This window comes from Fusarium redolens, assembly GCF_020744475.1.
Source record: "Fusarium redolens strain MPI-CAGE-AT-0023 chromosome Unknown BKA55scaffold_14, whole genome shotgun sequence".
NCBI lineage: Eukaryota > Fungi > Ascomycota > Sordariomycetes > Hypocreales > Nectriaceae > Fusarium > Fusarium redolens.
In genome coordinates this window covers 1,231,075-1,243,694 of record NW_025763677.1, presented here as the reverse complement: position 1 = coordinate 1,243,694, position 12,620 = coordinate 1,231,075, and the positions used below count along the sequence as shown (strand labels likewise).

The 12,620-nt window shown below is 48.0% G+C and overlaps 4 protein-coding genes across 4 annotated transcripts; 2 read left to right on the top strand and 2 right to left on the bottom strand.

Annotated features, from left to right (window-relative positions):
- Nucleotides 1-1,720: 1,720 nt before the first annotated feature.
- Nucleotides 1,721-4,895, top strand: BKA55DRAFT_666207 (glycoside hydrolase superfamily; the record flags this gene model as incomplete). Its single annotated transcript, XM_046197772.1, has 5 exons — nucleotides 1,721-2,185; nucleotides 2,234-2,691; nucleotides 2,742-3,011; nucleotides 3,067-3,460; nucleotides 3,868-4,895. The coding sequence occupies exons 1-5, from the start codon at nucleotides 2,119-2,121 to the stop codon at nucleotides 4,893-4,895; spliced, it is 2,217 nt and encodes a 738-aa protein (XP_046046137.1). The 5' UTR covers nucleotides 1,721-2,118.
- A 465-nt stretch (nucleotides 4,896-5,360) lies between these two features.
- BKA55DRAFT_118915 (uncharacterized protein) lies at nucleotides 5,361-6,830 on the bottom strand. The gene has a single exon (XM_046184770.1). The coding sequence runs from the start codon at nucleotides 6,498-6,500 to the stop codon at nucleotides 5,607-5,609; it is 894 nt and encodes a 297-aa protein (XP_046046136.1). The 5' UTR covers nucleotides 6,501-6,830; the 3' UTR covers nucleotides 5,361-5,606.
- A 2,894-nt stretch (nucleotides 6,831-9,724) lies between these two features.
- Nucleotides 9,725-11,296, top strand: BKA55DRAFT_577349 (uncharacterized protein; the record flags this gene model as incomplete). Its single annotated transcript, XM_046193605.1, has 1 exon — nucleotides 9,725-11,296. One exon carries the CDS (start codon nucleotides 9,725-9,727, stop codon nucleotides 11,174-11,176), a length of 1,452 nt encoding a protein of 483 aa, XP_046046135.1. The 3' UTR covers nucleotides 11,177-11,296.
- Nucleotides 11,297-11,539: 243 nt separating this feature from the next.
- BKA55DRAFT_693877 (uncharacterized protein) lies at nucleotides 11,540-11,935 on the bottom strand (the record flags this gene model as incomplete). Its single annotated transcript, XM_046199970.1, has 2 exons — nucleotides 11,540-11,659; nucleotides 11,732-11,935. The coding sequence occupies 2 exons, from the start codon at nucleotides 11,933-11,935 to the stop codon at nucleotides 11,540-11,542; spliced, it is 324 nt and encodes a 107-aa protein (XP_046046134.1).
- Between the last annotated feature and the right edge of the window lie 685 nt (nucleotides 11,936-12,620).

Sequence of the window (12,620 nt, the reverse complement as noted above, 5' to 3'; positions counted from 1 at the left end):
ATAGACATATTGGGAAGTTAGTAATTGCAAAATGAGGCTTGGTAAGGCAAATGGTAAGGATAACGAGTCATTGGCTTGTTCAAGATGAGTACCGGTAGAGGTAGCGAGGAGCGGTGTATCACCCTACTAGAGCAAGGTTACAGCGCACGAATTATTTACTGGAATAGTGGTATTTTTTATTTTTTTTTGGATGAATACGAGGAAAAGCTTGTCTCAAGATGTAAGATATTTCGGCACTTGTGCCGTGTAGCCGATAGCCATGTTTTAAAAACATCGTGGAGCTCTGCAAAGTATTTCTACCTGGCCTGCATCAGGTCTCTGTCCACGACTGTCCAAGATACATTTGGTCTTTTGCTCATATATGATGCTTCCTGGACGAAAGATCAAATGACGTTGAACAGAAACTTGATAGTCAGAACTCTTGAATTGTCATATTTCCGCAACCTTCCTCGACCATGACGAAATGACCTTGAGCTACCCGTAGCCATCCCAAGCCACTAGAGTCTCTGTTAGATCATGAAAAAAGATAGAACGGTGCTTTCAATTTCATTGTTGACAGAAGGACATCTCGAGACAATCCAAGCACGAAGTGCCACTGGCTGATAACTTGACTGGGAATGTCCAATTAAGCCAACATTCTGACATATAAGGTTGCATCCTAAGGTTGTTTGCACTGGCGGTGGTATACTCTCTCGTGAAAACATCAAAAAAGAGTAGAGGTAGCGTAAAAGAAGAGTGCATCTCTATGTGACAAACTCAATAAGATTCTCTAAGAAAGCGTTCCTCCCGTGGAATTCTGCAGCCAATTTTCGACCTGAAGGTCAGAATGCTCACTTCGAGACTGTGTAGTAATGGCTTGTCAAATATCGACGTGTGAAATGAGTTCTGTTGCTCTAGCTCACCTTCAGCAACGAGATTACTTGGAAGCTAAATCCGACTTATTTTGCAAAGTTTCGCAATTTATCGAGTATGGAAGTAATAGACAAGCAGGTCGAGTCGACATCCAGGAAGATTCTTACCATTCGTCACATCGAATAGTATGTACAACAGTCTTCACGACGGTTCTCACGACTTTCTATCCGTACGAGCGAGTCATTGGCATCCCTTTACATCCGTGACTATATCTAAATACGATACTATTTCTGATGCAGCCTCGCCTGTTCATTATCAGCTGCCATTTGATAACCGCTTTACCTCCCACGTGGCTCATGGTCTTTAGACCTGCCTCTTTCGGCGACCATGGTCTAATTCCCGGCACTATTATTTGCGGTGATCTGATTAGTAGTTTCGCCCAGCACATTACAAGATAGACCGAGATACATACGCATCGCCGATGCCAAGGCGGACTCTCCTGTTGCAGACACTGTTGTACGTCAAAAATGCCTCGCATGGTGACTTGAACTTGTTATTCTATGGGCCACTGACAGGTAACGTGCAGCGTCGTATTTTGCCAACATGATGGTCCACTCACCCCACGAAACAACAAAAGATCCTAGAACAAGCAGTGTTGAGCAGTGAAAGCTGGTCAACATGCCGCTGGTAACAATCTACTAAACTTTCAATCCGACTCATCCGATGCATCGTCTCAAAATGAAAGGTTATGTGTCAGGGATCCACCTCAAATTGATAGATATGTGAAATGCTCTCATTAGACGAACAGGGTTAGTGGAGTTTGTCTGAAACCCCAACCCTCAGCCGCAGTCCTTCATCTGCTTGCATCCTGCAATCCTAGCACGAGCCAACCAGCAATACCAGCAAGCGAGAGGAATGTGGAATGACGAGTATCCCATTTGTTCAAATCAAGGTTGAGGATCGTCCGTTTCATATGCCAAAACGAAACGATCCATCAGTCGGCCCGGCAAATCAGGTTTATGATGGTTCTCCATCGCGGAAATATGCACGGTAGATCGATACGATAGATGGAGAGATGGAGCGGATGTATTCCGTTGTTGTCAGGCCATATGCACAGGTATGTGAATGGAGTATAATCCTTGCGAACTTTGATCACATAAATATATATCCGAGACCTTGGGCAATGTGAAGTATATTCTTGTAGTCTCATCAAGTCAGCTAAAGAGAGATTCGCACCCATTCAACAGATGTCCCTTTTCCTGAATCATGCATCTCAAATTGGCTTTACCTTTCTTCCTCGCCGTAGCAGAGGCTTGGACTCCTCAGTCCAGAGGTAAGGCAAAGATAATGTCCAGCAACTGCAAATACTGACCCTAAATAGCTGCGGCGAAAGCCAGCGGCGAGAGGATCACTGAGCGATGGCTTCCAAACGATGATAAAATCCGCGGCGTCAACCTCGGTTCACAATTTATCATCGAACGATGGATGGCTGAAGAATCATGGAATAACATGGGTTGTAGCGCCTACAACGACGAATGGGCATGCGTGAAAGGCATCGGCCAAGACAAGGCCAACGCCGCTTTCAAGAAACACTGGGAGACTTGGATCACAGAGGATGACATCAAGCAGATTGCAAGTCTTGGTCTCAATGCCGTTCGTATCCCCGTTGGATACTGGATGTATGAAGATATCATTCAGAAAGGCGAATACTGGCCTCGCGGTGGGATCTGGCATCTTGACCGTATTGTCGGGTGGTGTAAGAAGCATGGAGTCTATGCAGTAATTGGCCTCCATTCTGCTCCTGGTATTAGCTCGCCGAATGAACAGTTCACCGGCCATGTAAGTGACGCTATCTCACTTCATCAAGACACATACTGACCCAGGTGCAGTCTATTCCCGACCCTGGATTCTATACTGCTGAGAACTATGAGCGAGCCTTTAAGTTTCTTGAGTGGATGACCAAACGTATCCATACAAATGGAAACTACACTACTGTAGGCATGCTCGAGGTGCTAAATGAGCCCGTACGCGCCGGCAAGTGGAAAGCTGAGGCAGACGACATGATCAAGAATTACTACCCTGGTGCATACAAGCGCATCCAGGCCATGGAGGGTTACCTTAAAGTCCCCAAAGCTGATCGATTACACATCCAATACATGGTTAGTAGTACCAATCCCCGAGAGCCCGATTGGGTGAAGTCTGACTTGAACATAGGGCAAAAGCTGGGGCGCAGGCGACCCAAGACAATACCTCCCAGACGACGATCTCATCTTCTTCGATGCCCATCGGTATCTATCTTTCGACAACAGAATCGCCGGTAACAAAAAGTCTTACATCCAGACCGCTTGCAAAGATAACATGGGCCAACACGTCTTTGTCGGCGAATGGTCCCTCTCAGTGAACTCAACCTTGAAGAACACAGACGAGTTCAAGATTGAAGGCCAAGAATCATGGTACAAGGCTTACTGGGCCGCACAAGCAGAGTCTTTTGAGAAGTCTGATGGATGGTTCTTTTGGTCTTGGAAATGTGATGGAAATCTTGGCAAGAAGGATTGGCGATGGTGTTATCAGGCTGCTGTTGCTGCGGGTGTTATTCCCAAGGATGCTGGTAAGGCTAAGAGTTTGAGTCCTTGTGCTAGGTATACTAGCTAAGGAATAACATGTTGGGGGGTAAGCTCCGTTCTTCTATTGTGTATATAGTTTGATGAACCTACTTGGTTGTTGATGCCGAGCGAGTGTAGGAATATTGAGTTGGAGTATCATAAGTCTAACGGATTGCTCCACTACAGAAGCCATTGGCCTATACTTACCTTCGGATAGCGTCAAAGCTAGCGGATTGATCGGTGTCCGCATCCCGCTCAAGGCCTAGCGGTGAATCATAGGCGTTTCAGCTCGGACTTGTTGCATCGTGAAACGCTGCATGTCGAGAGAATTTTGGTGTAAATAACAGCTCCGATCGTTTCCCCCAAAGCCGAATTTATCTCCTGTTCTTCACCCAAGTTATTATTCATCCAGTCGAATCTCTCTACATCTCTTTGCTCCCTTATATCAACGCCATGGCTGATCGCTACGTCACCACTCACGAGTCCCCTAACGGACCAGGAGACTCTCGACCAACAGCTATCCAAATCATCAAGGATGAGGGTCTAGAAGGAAAACTGATCGGCCAAATCGTCTTCATCACCGGATGTTCTGCGGGCATCGGCATCGAGACCGCGAAAGCGCTACATCTCACTGGCGCAACTCTATATCTAACGGCTCGCGACCTCCAAAAGGCAAAGTCAGCCTTAGGTGATCTTGCTCAAGATAAAGGTGTTCATCTTCTGCAGCTTGATCTTGAGTCGCTCGAGAGTGTCCGCTCGTGCGCTGCCAAGTTCTTATCCGAGAATACGAAACTCAATATCCTTATCTGCAACGCTGGGGTCATGTGCACACCAGAAGGACGCACGAAAGAGGGCTTCGAAACACAGTTTGGTACAAATCATCTGGCTCACTTCCTCTTGTTCCAACTCCTCAAACCTGCTCTGGCCAAAGGTGCTACATCTAACCGCGCATCGCGAGTCGTCATGCTGAGCTCACTTGCCCATCGTTTCGGCGAGGTCAACTTTGACAACATCAACATGGAAGGCTGTTACGATCCCAACAAAGCATACTCCCAGAGCAAAACTGCCAACCTCTGGACAGCTAACGAGATCGAGCGGAGGTACTCCAGTGAGGGTATCCATGCATGGAGTGTTCAGCCAGGTGCTGTTCTCACCGACTTGGGAAGACATTTATCTGAAGAACAAAAGAGCGGCCTCGCAGTGGATCCGTACCTGAAGACAGTTTGGAAGCTCCCGGATCAGGGTGCTGCTACAAGTGTCTGGGCCGCCGTCGCCAAAGCCTTGGAAGGTCGAGGCGGGAAATATCTGGAAGACTGTCAAATCGTAGGGAAGTGGGACTCTTCAACTCCGTTTTATGCAAGAGGGTATGGGGAGCATGCATGCGATACTGAGAAAGCGGCGAGATTATGGGACAAGTCTCTAGAGTGGGTAGATTTGTAGTCTGGTGGCAATGGGTATTAAAGAACCATGAAGAAATGCCAACAATTTGTGTTGTAAGGACAACACAACTGTTTATCCACGATATTGATCTAAAAGCGGTCTTGGTTTTTTTTACGAGACGCTGCACAGATAGCGCTGCGTATGCCAAACCTTGAAACTCTGGTGTTGTGGGATGCGAAAAGACATCATGCCAGTTCGTTTACCTACCACGGAAACTGATCTGACTGCTACAATTACCCGGTGCAGCAATGTGGATTTGAGATTTGATGACTACACGGTACGGGCCTGGGATGACGTTGCTTCAAAGCATAGACACCCTCAACTATGGACAGAGAGGAGACAGATTGAGAAAAGGAAGAAATTATATCTCACGGCCACGCCATTCAACTCTTGGAACAACCCCCTCAAGTCCTTGATCTAGAGCCCCGACGGTAGAGGTTGAGATTATCCCCGCATACCAAAATACTCGGAGGTCGGACTCACGGCTTAGGGCGATCGACATATAAAACGCCATGGCGTCAAGCCATCGTTCCTTAGCCCCTGGCTGCCACTCGCAACTTCACTTACCCTGGTAACCCAGAGCACATAGGCATTATGGCCGTAAGATCAGAAGTTGACAAGACTCACAAACATTGTCGCTACTCATGCATAAGCTTCCACAGGGTCGGTCTATTTACAGGGATTTGAAATCCACCCTCATCTTGAGGTGCGCTAGCTTGGTAACCATAAATCGCCCTTGTCACCCCCTGAGCTTGCACTAGACATAAGCTCATCCAAAATCACATCCTCATCTTCATCCTGGTCCTCGTCCTCGTCCTCGTCCTCGTCATCGCTATACACCACCTCTCTTCCCTCGTCACTTTCACCATAAACGCCCTCACCCCAGTCTAATATTTTTATCTGCCCTAACCCGGCTGTTGACGGCTTCTTGGAAAAGAAATGCTTCTTCAAGGTAATTTTCCGATACTGCAACGCAAATATCTGCTCTCCCTTGGCCGTAAATTTTGTTCCCCAATTGGCGCTCACTTCACTGGACCTCCCAACGGTCGGGTTTGGCACTGACGCCGGATTGACAGCGCCCTGCGACGCGATACTCGCTATCTGACCCGCCGGCACCGACATCTCGACGTCAGACTTTCTATCCTGGTCACGCGTAACTTCGATCTCGGCATCCTGGCAAGTCTTCAACCCCACGACCATGTACCCTTTCCCGCCATTGTTCTCCAGCAACTCCAGTATCTTGCCATGGTGTGCACCTACTATCGCGGCGAATGACTTCCGGTGCTGCGGCAAGGTATAAGTTATTACCCTATCCGATACAATCTGCTTCCCGGTACTACTGCTCTTGCTATTCGTCAGCCTAAAGATCCTATCGAGTACTGCCCGAACCGCCGTCGAGTGCGATGCAGCGAGGATAGTGGACACGGAGGTATCGGCCACCTCGACGGGTAGGTGCTGTAAGGCTGTGCGTGGGTCCTCGGGGCAGTAATCATGTAAGGGATGGAAGATATCCCCGACGATGCGGCCAAGGAAGACTGAGGCGTGGTGAGAGGCGGGGAGGCGGTCGATGAGCGCGAAGGTGGGCTTGGTTGCGCCGGTGGACATTGTTTGAGGAGCACCAGGTCAGCTTTGCTCTCTTGGTTATGCTCAACGACAGTCGGCTTCTAGGTTAGGGTGTACGGTTGTGGAAATTCTCTCGCCTGTTGCATTCTTATGTACGAAACCGCAGCACGAATGTTTGGTCATCCGGAAAGCTGTCGCGTCATGGATGATTGTGTGGCTCAGACGTCCAAGCCACCAAAACAACTCTGCATCTCTGGAATTGATTCTAGACCGTGGTATGTTAATGTAGCTGGTCAGGTTCAAGCCACCGAAACGGCTACCCTTGGTACATAATGTTCTGGACCATGGTCTATTGCTTTTTGAGTGGTGAAGCTGAAAAAGCGGCTTATTCTAACTTCCGCATCCAAACGGAATGAACGTGGCACCAATCATTATTCCGCCTAGCAGGGTGAGACTCATTCGTGGCTTGGAGGCGCTGAATCTATGAAGCACGCCACAACTGTTATAATGTTTGAATTGACGTGAGTGCTTACATGCAATCTTGCGTCTTCCAATTCAGTCACCTTGGACCTCAACCAGCAGTGCCTTGTTAGCTTTCTCAGGTTTTTAATGCGACATGAAATTACGCGAGCTTCGAGAAGTCAGAGAAGGTACATGGGAGGTAGAGTTGTCATGGAACTCTACTAATCGGAAGCATGAGAGTCTGTGGTCCTGATGCAAGAACATCTTCTGCCCGTGGTTAACCATAAAACAGTCACGGACCCATGGATATTATCAAAGAACAAGGACCCAAGTCGATTGAAATGGCTACTGGAGCAGCATTCGACGTCGGAACCATATGAGACAGCCAAAGCTAGCGATGTTATATGCGAGATCGAGGGCTACGGAAAAAGCTTGGTTGAGCAACTTAAGCTTGCTGAATTCATTGGACTCATGCTCATGGTGCGTGTCAGACAGGAACTCCATTGACCTTGGTCGCCAGATTTAACAAGAAGGCACTGTTGTAGATTCCATCCCCAAAGGAGGATATCGACGAACTCATGACAATTAAGATCGAGGACTCTGGTCCACAATCTATGTTTCATAGCTTACACTGGGAGGCCTTGGAGCATATGTACTCCTGGAGCGCCTGCGGCCGACAGAAACATAAGATCCAAAGCCAGATTCAGAAAAGAAGTGCAACTTCAGCCCAGAAAACATCAGCAGAGTCAGAAGCTATCTGGTCGCTTGCCAGCAACACTTTCAAGACGCTCACCATCTCAGAATCCAAAGACAAAGTCCAGAACGTCTTCTGCACAGCATGCGTCATGGAGGCGAAATCCCAGCGGATACTTATCCAAAGAACCGTACACCCAACCATTCCATCAAGTTTGACAACACAAGGTCCGGCAGAAGTGCAGTCCTCTGTGCAACGTACGTTCAACATCCTTTTGGTTGCAAGTCGACCGAACAGGGAAGACGACATTAGTCCCCTGTTAGGGTCTCGGGCCGTCGTCGAGACTCTCCGCAGCCTGCCAGAATCTCAGAGCATCAGAGTCGTGTTTGATGTTGCCCGACCCGGTACCTTCAAAGCATTAGCTGCTCATCTTTCTCGTACATCTGAGGCATGGCAGAGACAAGGCGGGGCAGGTGGCTGGTTCGACATGGTTCTCTTTGATGTCCACGGCTGCATATCTGACGGCACAGCATACCTGAGCTTCTTGTCAAGTTCTGGAAACAAGGAGCATCGTGTCCGGGCCACCGAAGTTGCCAATCTGCTCAGTGCTCACTCGATTGAGACGGCCTGTCTTATCTCCTGTGAGTCGGCTAAAGTCACTAGAAATGTATCATCCAACCTGGCACGCATTTTCGTAGAGGCGGGCCTCTGTTCAGTGCTTGCTATGTCCTTCAAGTTCACTGCCAGTGCTGCGAATGTTTTCCTGCGGTCATTCTTCAGCCATCTGCTAGAGCAGTTCCCCGTGGACGTTGCAGGATCCCTTGTACAGGCACGGCATGCTTTAATCGCATCACCCTTACGTGATGCAGTGTTCGGGGTGAAAGTGGTCCTCCCGGATTACCTTGTTCCGGTATTGTATGTCAATACAAATTTGGTTCCAAGCAGAAGAATCCCTGACCTTGACCCAATTCATCATAAGCGCCGAGATCTTCAAGGGCTTGCCATAAAGACGTACGAGGAACAAGTCGGAACTCTTGTTGATAGGGAGCAATACATCCTCGAAATAGAGTCGAAGCTCCTCAAAGCGGTTTCCCGCCGTTCAACTCGCGCTTTATTGCTCCAGGGCATGGTCGGGGTCGGGAAATCTGCGATAGCGAAGTTCCTCCGCTGGTGGTGGCCGTTCACCGAGTTCAGCATGGCTTCGATGTATCTCGACATGGCTATTCCGCAAAGCTGTTCCATACTTCGTGGTATGGCTGCGGTTTGGTCCATGCCTGTCAGCTTGGATATGATCTCGGATACAACTAGTCAAGTGTTCATTATCGATAATCTTGATAGAGTGACATCCTTGGCACCAGAGATGTCAAGGGCGGCGATTGCAGAAGCAGAGGAGTGTCGCAAAATCATCAAAGATTGGCTCCGTCTTATCAAGGACAAGCAAGTGTTCGTTCTATTCACTTCGAGATCACGAGAAGCTTGGCTCGTAGACGAAGGCGTCCGTACACTAGAGATACAGAAGCTGTCGTCCTTTGGCGCCGCAGAACTGACCTCGAATGTGCTCAGCAAAATGAAAGTCGGAGAACAACATTCAGACATTGAAAGCACTAGATACCTGACTCTACTAGCCAGCCACTTGGGTAATAACCCGCTGGCGATGAAAGAGTACATTCCAGTTCTTCAGAGGCAAGCGAATATGCGAAGAGAACAGATTCATAAGCCTGTTTCAACACCCTTCTTGCTCTACAATCATTTACAAAACGGGAGCACACGACCTTATCAAGACCATAGTGGTTTGCTTCTGGTCAGAGATCTATTGAAAATCTGTGATTCAACAAATCCCAACATGAAAAGAGTGCTGTTGGGACTTTCCCCTCTATGGAACGTCTTTGGCGAGGATTGGTTTGATGCTCTAGCACATTGGTTCGCACAATACGATCAGCAAGTGCCTTCTCGTGAGGAGATCGATACCTTCTTGGAAAAACACCTCCTAGATTCTGGCTGGATGCAAATCGTCAGATTGCCAATAGGAAGTCTCCACCATGACCGGAGATATTTCTGTCTCCATCCTCTTCTCTCGCTAGCTCTTAGACAATTCACGTCGATGCTTGATATGCAGTCGAACGAAGACTGGAATGAACGTACGGTAAAGGTCTTCATGGCGCATTTTTGCTTGAGAGGAGCGAGATACTTCTCGAGCAGCCAAGAGCGCGTCGATATTAAGCCGCAATTGCTATTGGAATCCTCTAATTTCCTGCGCTCGATCGAACTACAGATCCTCAATTTCCAGCAGCTCCGTATTGTTCTTGGAGATCAACTCGTGACAAAATCCATCGGCTACGTCTTGTATAGATTGTGGGAACTCGCCCGATCTGGCGAGGTTCAACATTTAAATGTGTCAACTCTGACAGAGAACTCGGAAAGATTCTTGGAGATGCTGCAGTCCCCATCAGCTGGTATCGATCTACAGTCAGACGATGCAATAATATCGTTTACAGGTGTCAGTCTCGCTCTCACGGATCACTTCACATTCAGTAACCTAACTAAGGCAATTCAATGCGCTGAGTCCTGCCACAAAGTCATGCTCGCGGGTCCCAAGCCTTGGAAGGATCGGGAGGCGAACGTATTACAAGCGTTGTCATTGACACTCAAGGCGTCTGGTTATCTTCCACAACCCAACACTCTCACTAACGAGCGTGCTGAGAAAGCATGCCAATATGCCTCCGAGGCTCTAGGAGTCCTTTCGGCATTGGAGACCCACCCAGTAAAGTTGGGTGACGTGAGAGACCACTCCTATCTAACTGCGACCATCATTTTGAAACACATGGCCCCTCTTTCGACAAGCTTTTGCAATGGCTGCGATAAATATGATGAGAATTATGATGCAGCTTTGAAAAAATACGAGCCATCACTCGGCAAAGATAGCACAGGATTCGGCGCTCCAATAGCTTTGGCAAAGCAGTTGGCGCGACGGGATTGGTGGTTCCAACAACTCGGGGTTCGCAAAAAGGTCACCTACGGAGCCTGGAGAGTTGATAAAAGGGATGCAGATAGGATTTCAAAAAAAGGCGATAACGACATGGAGAAGGAGAGACTATTATCAAACTTGCGCATGGCTATGTCTACAGGTGACAAGGTTGCCGAATTCCACCTTCAAGACTCTTTGATCCGACACTATGAGGGAAAGAAAGATTGGAAAACTGCAGCTGAACATATTATAGAGCTGCACAGGCTAGCCGCCAAGGCCGCCGCTACTGATAGAGACCAGCACCATCATCCCATCGACCTCCCTAGTTTCAACAACTTCGATAACAGATTGCGCCATGGATGCATACTCGTCGAAGCCGAGAACTTTGACGAGGCTCAGAGACTATACGACACGCTTATTAATGACGTTATGGATACGTGCAGCAACAAGGTGGAGGCAAAAGAAAAGACTGATTTTATTCCTGGAAAGACGTGGGCATGGTTGATGAAAGAAGGCTCGAGCTGGGATACTATCATGCAGGAGAACTTGTCTCTCACCATAGGAAGTAAGCTCAGGGAACGATGGCCTCAAATGTAGAAGGACAAATATTTATTTACTACCCTTCTCTACAATGGCTAGCAGACCGTGATATACGGCCTGAAAGGAAAGATAAAAGTTAGAATATTTTTCCTTGGCTATAGAATGTAAATTCATCGGAAGTTATATCTCTGGAGTGCAACATAGAGTCATCCCTACCTCCGCGAACGTCCCTATATGCATTGCCTGCATGGCGTTCTTTATCTTAGCCGGGCAATCTCCTGCCGCATAAACCCCCTTGACACTGGTGGCTCTAAATGGTAGTATTACTTGAATATCTCCACCGGGCGCTAACTCCACACCTAACTGCTCTGCAAACGGGCCGTTAAGCTTCGTAGGCGGCTTATACGCAAAGAACGCCTCCTAAACCGAGCTTCTATCTGCAAAGGTAATAATGATTCCGCTACCTTCAGAACTAAGAGCAAGAGAAGCGATCTCCCGGTCGTCTGTTGTGATGGTGGTATCGTTTTTCGCCGAGGAGGTCTGCGATTGCGGTTTGCACCCCAGGGTTGTTTGAGGTGTAGATTACAACCTTGGAGGTTATTTGCTTGGCACTGCGTGTGAGGGCTGTGGCTGCTGCCGGGGGGGGATCTCGCCGAGGGCAAGGATTCCAGCAGAGGGCTTTCCAACATCTTCATAACCGTGGCAGAAGAGCGAGCTGTGAAAGACGACCGCAGTGTGCAGCTGGCGGGCAAGGGCAAGAGCTGCAGACAGGCCGGCAGGACCTGCGCCGATGATGAGGGCGTCAACGGGAGGCATGTTTGCTGTATTAGTTGTCAAACTTCTAGCTATGAATGTGAAGTAGTTAGGTACGGGGTTGGTAGTGAGGCTGCGAAGGAAAGACAAGGGGAAGAGAAAAGAAGAGGGCTCTATGTGCCATATAATCTATTCTAGAGGGAATGCTACAAAAATTAAACAATTCATCATCATCATATCGGGCATAGTATAAGAATCTAGGTAGCTCTCTTATTAAAACCTCCGTGGATGGTTTTCAGAATGCAGGGTTGGTAATTTTCGCTACAGCGGCTATACTAAGACCCACGTTATTACAATTAAGATTGTAGTGGAGGAAAAGCTGAAAAGAATGCAGAGGCTGATTGTTTATCAAGAGAAAGGCTAGCGTAAGTGTATGGGCGAGGCTAAGAATGCGTCTGTACAGTAGTATCCGTAATCCAGTACGGCACACTGTGATACCGGGTCCGCCTCTAGCCAAGACACAAGCTATTGTTATGTAATTTAGCGGGAGTAGTAATTAAGTATTAATATTAACTAGTCGTGTTGGCTATGTAAAGTTGCTTCGAGTTTATTAGGAGAGAACCTGCCTTAATATTATTTTAGTGTCATGGAATGCCCTTCTTAATAGTATAAGACGCAGCATAGTGACGTCAGTTTCGCCATTCACTCCGCTAAGCTTAATTCACAGAATGTCTAATTGTCGTGGAGA

Bases quoted from the DNA above. Each gene is read 5' to 3' on its own strand.
- BKA55DRAFT_118915 (XM_046184770.1), bottom strand. From the start codon at position 6,500: ATGTCCACCGGCGCAACCAAGCCCACCTTCGCGCTCATCGACCGCCTC.